The 13,689-nt window shown below is 52.2% G+C and overlaps 1 protein-coding gene across 2 annotated transcripts in view; it reads right to left on the bottom strand.

Annotated features, from left to right (window-relative positions):
* The window catches only part of RNF213 (ring finger protein 213), a 413,312-nt gene that overhangs the window by 330,928 nt on the left and 68,695 nt on the right, over positions 1-13,689 (bottom strand). For both annotated transcript variants that reach the window (XM_029599190.1, XM_029599191.1), the window contains exon 7: positions 5,506-5,795. In XM_029599190.1, coding sequence (XP_029455050.1) covers positions 5,506-5,795 — 290 coding nt within the window. The remainder of the gene's footprint in view (positions 1-5,505; positions 5,796-13,689) is intronic.

Raw genomic sequence — 13,689 nt, 5'->3', positions numbered from 1 at the left:
TCTGAGTCTTCCACCTCTCTAGAGAAGAACAGGCACGAGCAAGCCACCAGGGCACAACAAGAAGCAATCAATAAAGTCATTGCTATCATGTCAAAGGCTTGCTTAAGGATGGACTCCATCCGCCTATCATGCGCATCCTTTAAGGCCGCTCCTCCCTCCACTGGGATGGTTGTTTTCTTCAAAACGGCACAGACCCGTGCATCCACTTTAGGAAAATGCATGCATTCTCTCACTGCCGGATCCAGTGGGAATAGAGTTTCTAATGCTCGACCACCTTTAAAACACGCTTCAAGGGCGTCCCATTCCAGTTCAATTAACTCCTGGATGGCTTCCAGCACCGGAAAATTGAAATAGGCTTTCCATAAAGACATCAGAATGGAATTCTTCTTTGGTTCAGTCAAAGAGTCCACCCCGGGAACTCCCAGTGTCTTCACAGTCTGGGAAACCAGGGCCGGCAATTCATCTCTATGGAAAACCATAACATGGTCCAATATAGCTCCAAACCTGGGGGGATTTCCCTATCTTCCAAGGAATCTGGATCCTCTTCTTCATCCATGCTGTCTGGGTCTCTGGCAGGGACCCCCTTGGTGAGACGAGGTATGTCTTGAGGCCTGCCAATAGGTCTGGGAGAAGGAGGCCCTACCAGCTAGGGTTCCGTCCGGACAAAGGCAAGTGAAGCAGATTGTGCCTGTATGAAGGGCTTGAAGGCCTTTAGAAAATTCCAGCCAAGAGAAGGCCGCCAGGTCCATGCCTAGCCCAGGAGGAACTGGGGTAGGCGCCGCTGGACTTCCCTCTCCCATTGAAGACCAAGCCCTGGGATTAATCAGATCTGGGGTACTTCCGATTAAGTTTGTGGCTGACCCATCCTCTGAATGGGAGGAGCTGGGCTCAGCAAAGTCCGGGGAGGCCAACTCTCCCTGGGCCTCCTCACAATGCTGACATAAGTAAGAATCAAGGCCAGACTGTGTAGCCCTAATATGAAAGGTAGCACAGAGAGAATGGCACTTATGTTTTTTTGCTGCCAGAGACATTAGGGATGATAAAGGAAAATTGGTTTTATCTGCTAATTTTCGTTCCTGTAGTACCACGGATCAGTCCAGACTCCTGGGTTTTGCCTCCCCACCGCAGATGGAGACAGAAGTTTTGGCTGACTCTGCCCTATACCCTGAGGTGCCACCTACAGTCCCAACAGTATTACACTGTATCAAAGCAGAACACCTTAAAACCAATTAACCACAACATGAACTTCATCCCGGCCATGGGCTGGAGAGAGAAATCCTGCAACACACACTTCCCATTCACTAACTCCAAGTAGTAACAGAACCCTTGAGAACTTGGAAAACTTTGAAAGACTTATCTGCAGAGAAGATAAAGAAGCACTGAATGAGCGGACTCTCACTTACCTCCACGCTGAAAAAAGGGCAGGACTCTGGACTGATTCGTGGTATTACAGGAACGAAAATTAGCAAGTAAGAACCAATTTTCCTTTCCCTGTATGTACCTGGATCAGTCCAGACTCCTGAGATGTACCAGAACTCACCTACGCGGGGTGGGACCCTGAGTGTCCCGCTCGAATCACACCTTCACCAAACCCCCCAGAACCTGGGGTCTGAACGTCCAATCAGTAATGTCTAGCAAAGGTGTGTAAAGACTTCTAAGTAGTCACTCTACAAATCTTTTGTGGCAAAACTTGCTTACACTCTGCCTATGAGGCTGTCTGCAAATGGGTAGAATGCACTCGAAGACCAACCGGAATGGCTGACCATGAAGCAGGTACGCTGAACAAATAGCCTCCTTCAACCAGCGAGCGATCGTAGCCCTAGAGGTTTTGCATCCCCGTTTGGGACCACTCCACAGTACAAAAAGATGGTCCGACACAAGGAAGTTATTGACAACCTCTAAATAATGTAACAGAACACGGCGTATGTCTAGTTTCCTCAGATCCCTAGCTTGGAGGTCATAGCAGTCCAAGTCTGGAAAGGATGGGAGTTCCACCGACTGATTCAAGTGAAAGGAGGATACCACCTTTAGGAGAAAGGAAGGAACGGTCCGCAAAGAGACCCCTGTATCCATAATTCTTAAAACGGGCTTCCTGCAGGATAAGGCATGGAGCTCTGATACCCAAGGATTGGACTCGTCCGGCCTAAGCTACTCTGCCGCTTCCTGCTGCCGCTGGAAGCCCTCTCTGCCCTTCGGGGTATACTCTACCTGGGTACCCGCTCCTCAGGGGACCTCTGCTTTCTTTCAGGTGCCTTACTGGGATCAGGTACTCGCTCCTCGAGGGCCTGCTCTCCCTGACTCGGTGCCTGTTACCATCTACTTCTGTCTGGTGGAATCATCAACCTTACAGCTACCATCTAGCGAGTAATCTAATTCTCAGTCTGTCTCATCTACAGCTCTGCCATGCTGCAAAACCTACACCTGGATATCCCTATACCATATTGGTGAGATTGGTTCCCTCTGCCGAGGGTCCATGGACTGCTACCTCTGGATCTACTCACTACTGCCACCTCTGGTGGTATACATCAGCTGTACAATAAAAGAAAACTGTGTTTGTGTGTCCTGAGTCTAGCCCAGTAATGTGGCTCCCCACGGGGAGCCTCCCCGTGGGCGTGGTCATCTCCCACAGTACCCAAGAATCCACACAAACACCTTGAAACCACATCAGCAGACCAGTTCTGCAACCAAAGCAGCCTGTGGGCAGACATAGCTGAAACCATAAACCGGGCGGAGGTTCGTAGAAGATCATAAAGGACATCCGCGCTATAGGCCACAGCCGCCCCACTTGAACAGCCTCCTCCTCCGACAGAGACACATTACTCTGCAATTGCTATACCCAGTGAAGACCTGCCCTTAAGGAGAAACGGCTGCACATGGCAGCCTGTACTCCAGGGGCAGACACCTCAAAAATCTTCTTGAGCTGGACTTCCAGCTTACGATCCTGGAGATCCTTGAGGGCCATTGCCCCTGTCACCAGAATGGTGGTCTTCTTAATAACAGCGGACACTGCCGCATCCACCTTAGGAACTCTGAGGAGGTCCAGGGCTTCTTCTGGCAAGGGATAAAGCTTATCCATTGCTTTGCTGACTTTCAGGCCAAAATCCACTCCCAAAACAACAAGTTTGACTGAAAGATGAAAGCGAAAAGACCTGGCTGGACCTCAAAGACCCACCCATAACCGGATCGATGGAATCCATCTTTGAGTCTTCTGGAGTGCAGACAATGCCTAATTCTTCCAGAAACACGGAGATAAGGGGTCCCAACTCGTTCCACCTAAAGAGACAGACCACCAGTCAGAGTCCCCTTCTACCCGAAGGGGACTCTGATTGGAAAAAGGATCTTGGTCGCCTTCGGGATCTGCCCCCTGAGGCGGCTTGCTCCTGAAATACTGCTCCTCTGGTTACGAAACCTCGGAGGAGTAGTCCAACACCGGGCGAGGCAAGGCGGTCCTAAGGGGGCACTTAGCCTTCTAGCCATCTGCCCCCTCCAGAAGTCTGGCCCTCTTAGGGCCCTTTTTGCCTGATTTGGCCACCTGCGGAACTGCACTACTTGCCGTCTGTCTCTTCGTGGACCTTCTGGCCTTGAATTCCTTGTGCAGTAATAAAATAAAATCTGAGGAAAATGAGGAGGAGGAGTCTGAAGCCCCCATGGGGGCTCTCCTCCACCGGCAACAAAGGCCCTTCCTGCGGCACGCCCCCCCCCAGAGGATACCCACTGCGGGGATAAAGGAGGGGGAGAACTTCCTTCTCCCTTCATGGTGCGTGCCACCGCACGCAAAGCAGACACAAAATGGCATCCGTTCCAGTGTTCAGTGGGAACGGATCCAGTGGGGCGAGCCGTGATCACCTGAGTCCGACAGGCAATCTGCGCAAGCCTACACAGACATCCCCGTTGCCTCCTGAACAACCCTCCCCCCAGGAAGACATGCCAAGCAGAGCCCAACCCAGGAAACGCGCTCGCATTGCCGAACATGTAGCATGACTGAGGAACTCCAGGACTGGTCGACTGAAGCAGCACAGCCTGCGGCGGCAAGTCAGCGTCAGCAGCGGTGAGGTAAGGCCGGCGAAAACGGAGAGTGAAACCCAGCAGCAAAACTCTGCACAAACCTTTTTTTTTTTTTTTTTTTTTTTTACTGCAAACCTGAAGGCTCGGGTCCTGTCCTCTGGGGGTGAGTGAGCCAGGCTCCCTGGTATCACCCCCCAATGCAGTCTGAAGCCCCGGGCAACAGTGTCCTCAACCCCTAGCACCCTCCTCCTCGAATACCAGTGGGGATGGCCCCTGTGGGACCTGCCAACTCCCTGGGAGGCTCCAACAACTGCTCTTCACTTCTTTTCTTATTTTTGTTGTAAGGCAAAGGAAAAAACCTAACTACCCCGTCACTAAAACTAGTGTCCCTCTCTACTTTTTTTTTATTTTTATTAACTCCGGACTGTAGGGATTTGCACCTCCACCATCTGCTGGAGACACAGAAATACTGACTGACTGTAGGTGGCACCTCAGGGTATAGGGCAGAGTCAGTCAAAACTTCTCTGTCTCCATCTGCTGGTGGGGAGGCAAAACCCAGGAGTCTGGACTGATCTGGATACTTACAGGGAACTGCGTGCTCAGCTGGCTCATGCTTAAAAGTTTATGCGCACAGATTTTGGGCGCCTACGCGGGCCGCAGCGAGGCATGCACACAGCCTGTGCACCCGGCTTTACCTAAAGAGATATGCACATATGGATGCACACATTGTGCACGTACATATGTGCGACATTACGCGCACAAAGCGTGCGCAGAACCAGCATGCACGTGCCTGCTGATGCTCTATGGTGGGTAATAGAAGACACACGAGAATACATGCAAGATGGCGCCACCACAGCCTACCACACAGTGTACCTACTGAGTCTAAAGCGAGGCCTAGCCCACCGGGGGGCCATTCAACCCACTTGGAAGCCCACTTCCCCTTACCCCAAGATCAGGAATGGCGTCTGTATGGCGCACCAAGCAAGGAGACGAGAGGAAGTCTTACCGAAATCCTTCCAATGTCTCTGAATCGGAAGGAATTCTCAACTGGAGGAGGGGCCTTTAGGTATCACCGCAGGAATGTGGGGCCCAATCTTTCTCCAATATAAAAAGTAAAATTTCTTCTTCTAAAGGGAACAGCAATCCCAATAAGGAAACCACATCCACATCTGCTAGAGTCTGAGAGATGCAGAAGGGCTGAGGTCACTGCAGGGATGTACCTAGAGTGAAGTCAGCTTTGAAACCTGATTCCATCTCTATCTGCTAGCAGGGGAGTATATAACCCATTGTTCCTGAGTCCATCTGGCTACACACTAAGAAACACCAGTTATTGTAAATTAGTATTAAGAAACATTATCATGAGCTTGTTTTAATGAGCATACTCCAGGCAAGGAGGTTTAGTGAAACAGATGTAAAGAAATACTGAAAATGTTCCCACCATTTAACAAAAAAATAAGTTCTAATGCCTTCTATGTAACACAATAAAAAATGTGATGTCACCTGTTCTGGTCCAAATTGGAGGGATTTCCACTCAAGGGCCTGATTCTCAAACACCATTGGCTTTGATGTTACAATGTAGAACTGACACAGTTGATTCAAGAAACTCCTGAGATTGATGGTGCTCCAGGTAGCAGGAATGGAAAAGATATTCTCCAGCATGATCTTTCCAGCTATCTGCTTCCCTCGAAACAAGTCTTTCTTTTTATCATCCCAACCAAACATCTTCTTAAACCGCTGCAAGTAGCCAGAATCGGGTCTGGCACAAATGATATCATCATATTGATGCCATCCTAAAAAGAATGCAACACCAACAATCACAGCAGCAACACCACCATTAACAGTCCAATTACTCTGTACAGACTCTTCAAGAGCAGTCACCTCTCTAAAACAATTTTTACATCCTGAAGCAGAGTGCTCCTGGGTACACTATGATACTGTTGCAGTAAGCAAGCTGCTGAGCTGGGCATGCAATGGGAGGAAACCTTTTTGCTGGGACATGGCAGGGAAAGGTCCAATGATTAAGAACCAACATATTTCTTGCTATGTATTACATCTGACCTTAGACTTGGTAAGGAGAAAATGTCCTTACCTGTTAATTTCCTTGCCATTAGTCCTGCTACACCAGTCCAGCGATGACAAGTGGGTTACCTCCCCCTACCAGCAGTTGGAGGCAGACTAAACTGATTTCTACTGTGATATCACAGTCATTACCTAGGGGTGGTGCAAGCAGAAGAGATCCAGTATCCTTCTGACAAAACATCAGATCAACCCCCCCCCCCCTCAAGAGCAACAAACAAGAGGGGAAAAAATTGGAGAAAACACAGGGAAAGAAAAATCCCAACCAACAAATTTAGACATGCAGAAGAGAACAGATGCTCGCTTCCCAGGAGGGTCCTGGACTGGTATAGCAGGACTAATGGGAAGGAAATTTCTCCTTCCATCTCATCCTGCCACACCAGTCCACCCATGACAAGTGGGAAGTACCAAATCTTCATCTACCTGGGCGGGAGGAAGGGAGGGCTGCCCTAAGGACCCCTGCTCTGCTGTATCCTCCTGTGTGCAGAGTCTGCTTCTGACGCTAGCACATCTACCACCCTATGCAGCCGTCACCTGCCGGTGCCCAATACCCAAGCAGTATACAAAACTATCCTCTCCTCCTCTTTTTTTTCCCCCAAATAATCAACCCCGGCTGCCAAAACACTAGATGGAAGGGAAGAAGGTAGAGGGGAGGAGAGGGCCGACCAGAAAGGACGACAACAAACCAAGGGAAAAGAAAACCCCGTTCTCATAATTCCAAAGTAAATAAAAACAGATGCCACTTAGCTGAAGCTGTTTAGTCTGTGTGTGTCCCCCCCCCCTCCCCCGACCTCTGCTCAACCAAACACCCCTTCAGGGGCTGGGAGCGTATCAATGGGCTAGCAATGCTGGCCTAAGCCAGTGGCCTGGCCTGGAGGTCTGATCACCGATCCAACATCAAGCTGCTACACTACCCAGCCTTACCATCTGCTGGAAGCAGAAAATACTGGATCACTGCTGCTAGCACCACCCTTAAGTAGTGGCTGTGATGTCACCAACATTCTCTAAAGATTGGGTTGCTGTGTGGAAAAAGTTTTGGTTTCATTACCCTGGGAGCACTCCTTTCTTTGATGCAAAAAGCCTATCAATTTTATGCTTAACCCAATCCTGAGGTAATATTGGTACCAGCATGCACACAAACTCACATATGCACACTAACACACTTACATATTCGCTCTCATACTCTCAAGCATACATGTTGATTCTCCACACATACATTGTCATGCCTCTCATTCTCTCCTCAAACAAACTCTCATGCACATGCATACTCTTCTCAATTCTCCTCCTCTTCCACATACACAAACTGCAAACCCTTCACTGCCAAACACTTTTGAGAACACAAACCCTTGCAAAACATAACAAAAAAAAAAGAGATACAGAGAACCTTGCCATACTATACCAGCACTATTGCAGGACTCAAACAGCAGCAGCCTTATCTATGACCCGGCAGCATTCCAAATATTATACACCATGCCCTAGAACACTATTACACCACCTACTGGGGTTAACAGAACAAGCTGTACTGCTACAAAGCCCTATAGAAAAACCACATGCCAGCAGAAATACTGTACTTCAGTTACACAAGAAGAACACAGACAGACCCTTACCTAATACAGAATAAGGGACTACAAATTAGGAACAGAAACAAGAGTAACCCAATTGCGTAGAAAAAAATTTCTAACGATATGTGAGGAAACTAGGGATATAGGTGCCGTTATTGCCATAAGGTATCCAAGTAAATGCATTGTAAAATTTAACAATAATAGATATGTTTTTTTCAAACCAGCTCAACTTAGATTATTTCTAGATTCAAACAAACGGAAGCAAGTAGTGTGTTCTACATAGTAATAATGGAGTTAATTATAATTGGATGTTTCACTCTTCTTTATTCTTAATTGACTTGATTACTAATAATGTGAGCTCCGGTTAATACTGGATTGTCAAATTTTCTTTTTCCTGGTCAAATAATAATTACTACTAAAGATATAAGGTAATATGTTATTATCATAATATGATTTCTTTATTTTTGTATAAATTCAAATTCCCTGTACGTACCAGGATCAGTCCAGGACACCTGGGTTGTGACTCCGCACCAGTAGATGGAGACAGACTAAAACTTGTGGGCGGAGCCATATATGCCCCTGTGCCAGTCACAGCCGCTCAGTCTTACTCTGTCTCCAGTAGATGGTGCAGGTCCGGTCACAGCCCTGTCTGGCCTGATTCTGTGTGGTTAGTCAGGTTCGCTTTTTGGGTTAATTTTTTTATTAGGCCTACTTGGTTTTTTTCTCTAAATTGGGTTTTGTTCAATTTTTAGTCCCAGTTTCCCTGCCTCCCTGGGGAGTTGAGAGGTCCTGAGGGGACTACCCTCCCCAGGTTGAGGCCGCTGCTAGGGTCGAGGGCCCGGCTGGTCTAGTGGCAGCGTCAGGGGTGACACCGGGGAGCCCGGTTCACTCACCCCTGCAGGAAATAGGGCTTTTCAGTACCAGGGACAGCGTTTGTTATTTTGTAAAAAAAAAAAAAAAAAAAAAAAAAAAAAAAAAAAGTGTTTTACTGCTTTTTTTCTGTCGGCTCTCCGTTGCCTGGCGTCGCGCTCCGTTCCGCTCGGGGGGGGGGGGGGGGGGGGGGCCGTCGGCAGTGGGGAGGTCGCTGAATTGCGCCTGTGGTAATTTTTTTTTCAGTTTTGAGGTTTCTTATTTTTTTCGGCACGTCTTTGTGTTCCCGCGGTTGTCGGCATGCCGCATGGCTCGCAGTGCAGGGCCTGTGGCTCGGCGCGCACGTCTCTCCCAGGACGGCCTTTGCTCGGCCTGCGTCCCGGGAGACGAGGGATCGTCTGCGGCGCCTCGGGGGGCCCGTTCCCGGGTCGCGCGATCGCCCTCGCAAAGGGGGGGGGGGGGGCCCTCCTGACAGGCCTCCAGACCCGTTCCCGATTAGCGCGGGAGTGGCGGCCATTTTGTCCACCGGCCGGGTAATTTCGCGGGAAACGGTGGGGGCTTCGGCCTTGCCTCCTGCGCTTTCCCCGCAGCGGGACACGGCGGGGGAGGTCCCTTTGGAGGGGCTTCAGTCCCGAGGGAATTCTGGGAGCGACTCAACGGATTCGGGTGAGTTTTCTGAGGATTTGGCGCTTTTGCTGCGCAAAGTCCTCAGATACAAGCGAGGCAAGCGCAGATGGGGGGACGTCTCGCGCGCAAGGGTCCACCAGTCCCCGCCACAGAAGAAGACGGCCAGGAGGGTGGCGAAGATCACCCAGGGCGCGTCCCGGGGAAAGCGGCTTCCCCGAGGGGTGCCGCAGGAATCGGATTCCGAGGATTCGTCCGGGGCGGATACGGAGGCCTCCAAGGAGCCCCGGCCGGAGGCCGGGAAGGCAGCAGCAGATGGCTCTGCGCAGCCCAGTGCAGGAAAAGGAGCACAGGCCGTCGACGGTGATGACCCCAAGGTGGTGCTTCTGTTCCGCAGGGAGGAACTGTCGCCGCTCATCCCGGCCATTCTCCAGGAGCTGGGGATTGAGGCTCCTCCGGTGGTGGTCCGCCAAGAGGCCAACATGGATCCTGTCCTGCTTGGTCTTACAGGGCCGGCGGTCGCATTCCCTTTTCATTTTTCGTCCACGGATATCCTCTTCCGGGAATGGGATACTCCTGAGTTAGGTTTGAAGGTTAGCAAGGCCATGGACAAACTTTACCCTTTACCGGAGGAGGCGCTGGAGCTCCTCAGGCTCCCAAAGGTGGATTCGGCGGTGTCCGCTGTCACGAAGAGGTCTACCATCCCGGTCACGGGGGCGACGGCTGTCCGGGATATTCAAGACCGGAAGTTGGAGGTACAACTCAAAGATTTTTGAGGTTTCCTCCCTAGGGGTGCGAGCCGCCATTTGCACGAACTTTGCTATGCGAGCTAGTCTGCACTGGGCTCAGGTCCTACAGGCAAATGCGGGTCTCTCTGCGGAGGAGGCTTCCCAAGCAGAGAGGTTGGAGGTGGCTATAGCATATGGGGCTGATGCACTCCATGATCTTTTGCGCACCTCAGCTAGGTCCATGGTGGCAGCGGTGTCGGCGCGCCGTCTCCTTTGGCTGCGCAACTGGGCAGCGGATGGCTCTTCCAAGGCTCACCTCGGAGCATTGCCCTTTAAGGGGAAATTGCTGTTTGGCAAGGAGTTGGACGACTTGATGGTTTCCCTGGGTGAGAACCGAGCGTTTAAGCTGCCAGAGGATAGGGCCCGGTCGCGGTCTTCCTTCTCCGGCAGAGCCCGGTTCCGGGGGCCCAGGAAGTCAAGGCCGCAAAGATCCACCGGGCCCTCGTATAGGCCGTCCTCCTCGCGAAACACTCAGTGGCAGCAGTCCTTTCGGGGCAAACGCTTTGGCCGGCAAGGAGGGGCCCCATCGGGTGCAGGGTCCAAGCCTTCGCAATGAAGTTCGGCCGGCCCATCCCTCGTCGTGTCCTCGGCACGTTGTTCCAAACGTGGAGGCACGTCTATCCTTATTCCTCGAGGAATGGGCCATCATGACGTCGGATCAGTGGGTCCTCGACCTGATAAGACACAGCTACGAGTTAGATTTTGCTCGCATCCCAGCGGACAAGTTCCTGGTCTCTCCTTGCAAGGATCCCAAGAAGAAGGCGGCGGTGCTAGACACCATCCGAAGACTGGAAAGCTTGGGAGCCATTTCTCCGGTTCCCGCCGGTCAGTACGGCAAGGGACGTTACTCCATTTACTTCATAGTCCCCAAGAAAGACGGCACTTTCCGTCCAATACTGGATCTGAAGGGAGTCAACAGATGCCTTCGAGTCCCTCACTTCAAGATGGAGACCATTCGGTCTGTGATCGCGTCGGTGCGGCCAGGAGAATTCCTAGCGTCCCTAGATCTCACAGAAGCATACCTTCATGTGGGCATCCATCCAGCGTTCCAGCAGTTTTGCGTTCTGGGAAGGCACTTCCAGTTCCGGGCTCTCCCGTTCGGTCTGGCGACAGCGCCTCGGACGTTCACGAAAGTGATGGTGGTGGTGGCGGCGCGATTGCGTCGCGAAGGCCTTCTGGTTCACCCTTACCTCGACGATTGGCTGATTCGGGCGAAGTCAGAGAGGCTGTGTCGGCAGGCGGTGGCCAGGGTGCTACAGCTCTTGCAGTCCCTGGGCTGGGTGGTCAACTACAGCAAGAGTCATCTGGAACCCACTCAGTCCTTGGAGTATCTTGGAGCCGTTTTCGACACGAAACGGGGCAGGGTGATTCTCTCTCAGGATCGGATATGCAAGCTGCAGTCTCAGGTGCGGCGTCTTCTCTCTCTACATCGTCCGCGAGTCTGCGATTACCTGACGGTTCTGGGGTCTATGGCCTCCACGCTGGCGTTAGTCCCTTGGGCGTTCGCTCACCTGCGGCCGCTGCAGTCTTCATTGCTTTCCCGCTGGAAGCCGGTTTCCGAGGAGTTCTATCTACCACTGCCCCTCGAGAGTCAGGCGCGATCCAGCCTGAGCTGGTGGCTGGATTCCAAACATCTCTCCTGTGGTGTGTCTCTTCTGGTGCCCAGCTGGACGGTGGTGACCACGGATGCCAGTCTTTCCGGCTGGGGCGCAGTTTGCCAAGGGAAGTCGGTTCAGGGTCTGTGGTCAGAGTCGTAGACTCGGTGGTCCATCAACCACCTGGAGACCAGAGCGGTCCGTCTGGCATTACAAGCTTTTCTGCTCCTCGTACGGGGAAAGGCGGTCCGGGTATTGTCGGACAACGCTACCACCGTGGCTTACATCAATCGCCAGGGCGGAACGAGAAGTCCTCAGGTGGCGGAGGAAGCGCGGTCTTTGATGATCTGGGCGGAGCGGCATCTCAGCGATCTCGCTGCGTCTCACATAGCAGGAGTCGACAACGTCCAGGCGGACTTCCTCAGCTGGCACCACCTGGATCCCGGAGAGTGGGAGCTTGCGGACGAGGCGTTTCTTTTCATTTGCAGGACTTGGGGAACGCCCCACATGGATCTGATGGCCACGTGGCACAACGCAAAGGCTCCGCGATTTTACAGTCGACGCCGAGAAAGGGGAGCAGAGGGAGTCGACGCGTTGGCGCTTCCCTGGCCGGCGGAGGTGCTTCTGTATGTGTTCCCACCGTGGCCCATGATCGGCAAGATCCTGCGACGCATAGAATTGCACCCGTCCAACGTGATCATGGTAGCGCCGGAGTGGCCGCGCCGTCCGTGGTTCGCGGACCTCGTCCAGTTATCAGTGGCGGCACCCCTTCGTCTACAGGGGTTCCCGGGGCTCCTTCATCAGGGCCCCGTCTGTTTGGAGGATGCGGATCACTTTTGTCTCGCGGCATGGCTTTTGAGAGGTATCGGTTGAAGCGAAAAGGCTACTCTGACGCGGTGATTGCTACGTTGCTGAGGTCCAGGAAGCAGTCTACATCTCTGGCTTATGTTCGGGTCTGGGTAGTTTTTGAGGAATGGTGCGTGGAGCGGGGTCTGGATCCCACTTCCACGGCTATTTCTGATATTTTGGCTTTTCTCCAGGCTGGGCTGGCCAAAGGCCTCGCGTGCAGTTCCCTGCAGGTCCAAGTGGCGGCGCTTGGTTGTTTGCGTGGTAAGGTCCGGGGGGTCTCCCTGGCACTTCACCCAGATATCTCCCGCTTCCTTTGGGGAGCGAAACACCTCCGTCCTCCGTTGCGGCTCCCTTGTCCGTCTTGGAACCTCAACTGGGTGCTCTCTGCCTTATGCTCAGCGCCGTTTGAGCCCCTGCGGCGTTCTACGATCAAGGATCTCACGTTGAAGACCGTATTCCTGGTAGCGATTGCGTCGGCTCGCCGTGTTTCGGAATTGCAGGCCCTGTCCTGTAGGGAGCCTTTCTTGCGCATTTCCGATTCGGGGGTTTCCTTGCGGATGGTTCCTTCCTTCCTGCCTAAAGTCGTGTCGGCTTTTCATTTGAATCAATCGGTTGAGCTTCCCGCTTTCGCGGTTGGAAACTCTTCGGACCCGAAATCGAGAGAATTGAGGAAACTGGATGTGCGCAGATCTCTTCTTCGCTATCTAGAGGTCACTAATTCCTTTCGGGTGACGGATCATCTGTTTGTATTGACGTCGGGTCCCAAGAAAGGTTCTGCGGCGTCCCGCACGACCATCGCCCGGTGGCTCAAAGAGGCCATTGGCTCCGCGTACATTGTGCGGGGCAAATCTCCGCCGGTGGGTCTTCGGGCTCATTCGACGCGGTCTCATGCAGCGTCTTGGGCGGAATCTTCTCAGGTGTCGCCTCAAGAGATTTGTAGGGCGGCTACCTGGAAGTCGTTGCATACCTTCATTAAACATTACCGGTTGGATGTTCAGGCTACTGAAGCTGGGGGCTTTGGAGAGAGGGTACTCCGAGCGGGACTCTCTGCTTCCCACCCTCGGTAAGTTTGCTCTGGTACATCCCAGGTGTCCTGGACTGATCCTGGTACGTACAGGGAAAGGAAAATTAGTTTCTTACCTGATAATTTTCGTTCCTGTAGTACCAAGGATCAGTCCAGGATCCCGCCCGCAGTGCTACGCTTAAGTAACGGAGAGTCCGCTCATTGTTGTTTTCAGTACGCTGACCCCTTCTTTATTCGCTCTCCCGGTTGGGGAGTCTGGTTCCTGTAGGGGTGTTGGAATTTTTTTTTCCGTTTAA

This window comes from Rhinatrema bivittatum, chromosome 4 (assembly GCF_901001135.1).
Source record: "Rhinatrema bivittatum chromosome 4, aRhiBiv1.1, whole genome shotgun sequence".
Lineage (NCBI taxonomy): Eukaryota > Metazoa > Chordata > Amphibia > Gymnophiona > Rhinatrematidae > Rhinatrema > Rhinatrema bivittatum.
The sequence above is the reverse complement of the archived record's forward strand: the minus strand, read 5'-3'. Positions and strand labels throughout refer to the sequence as shown.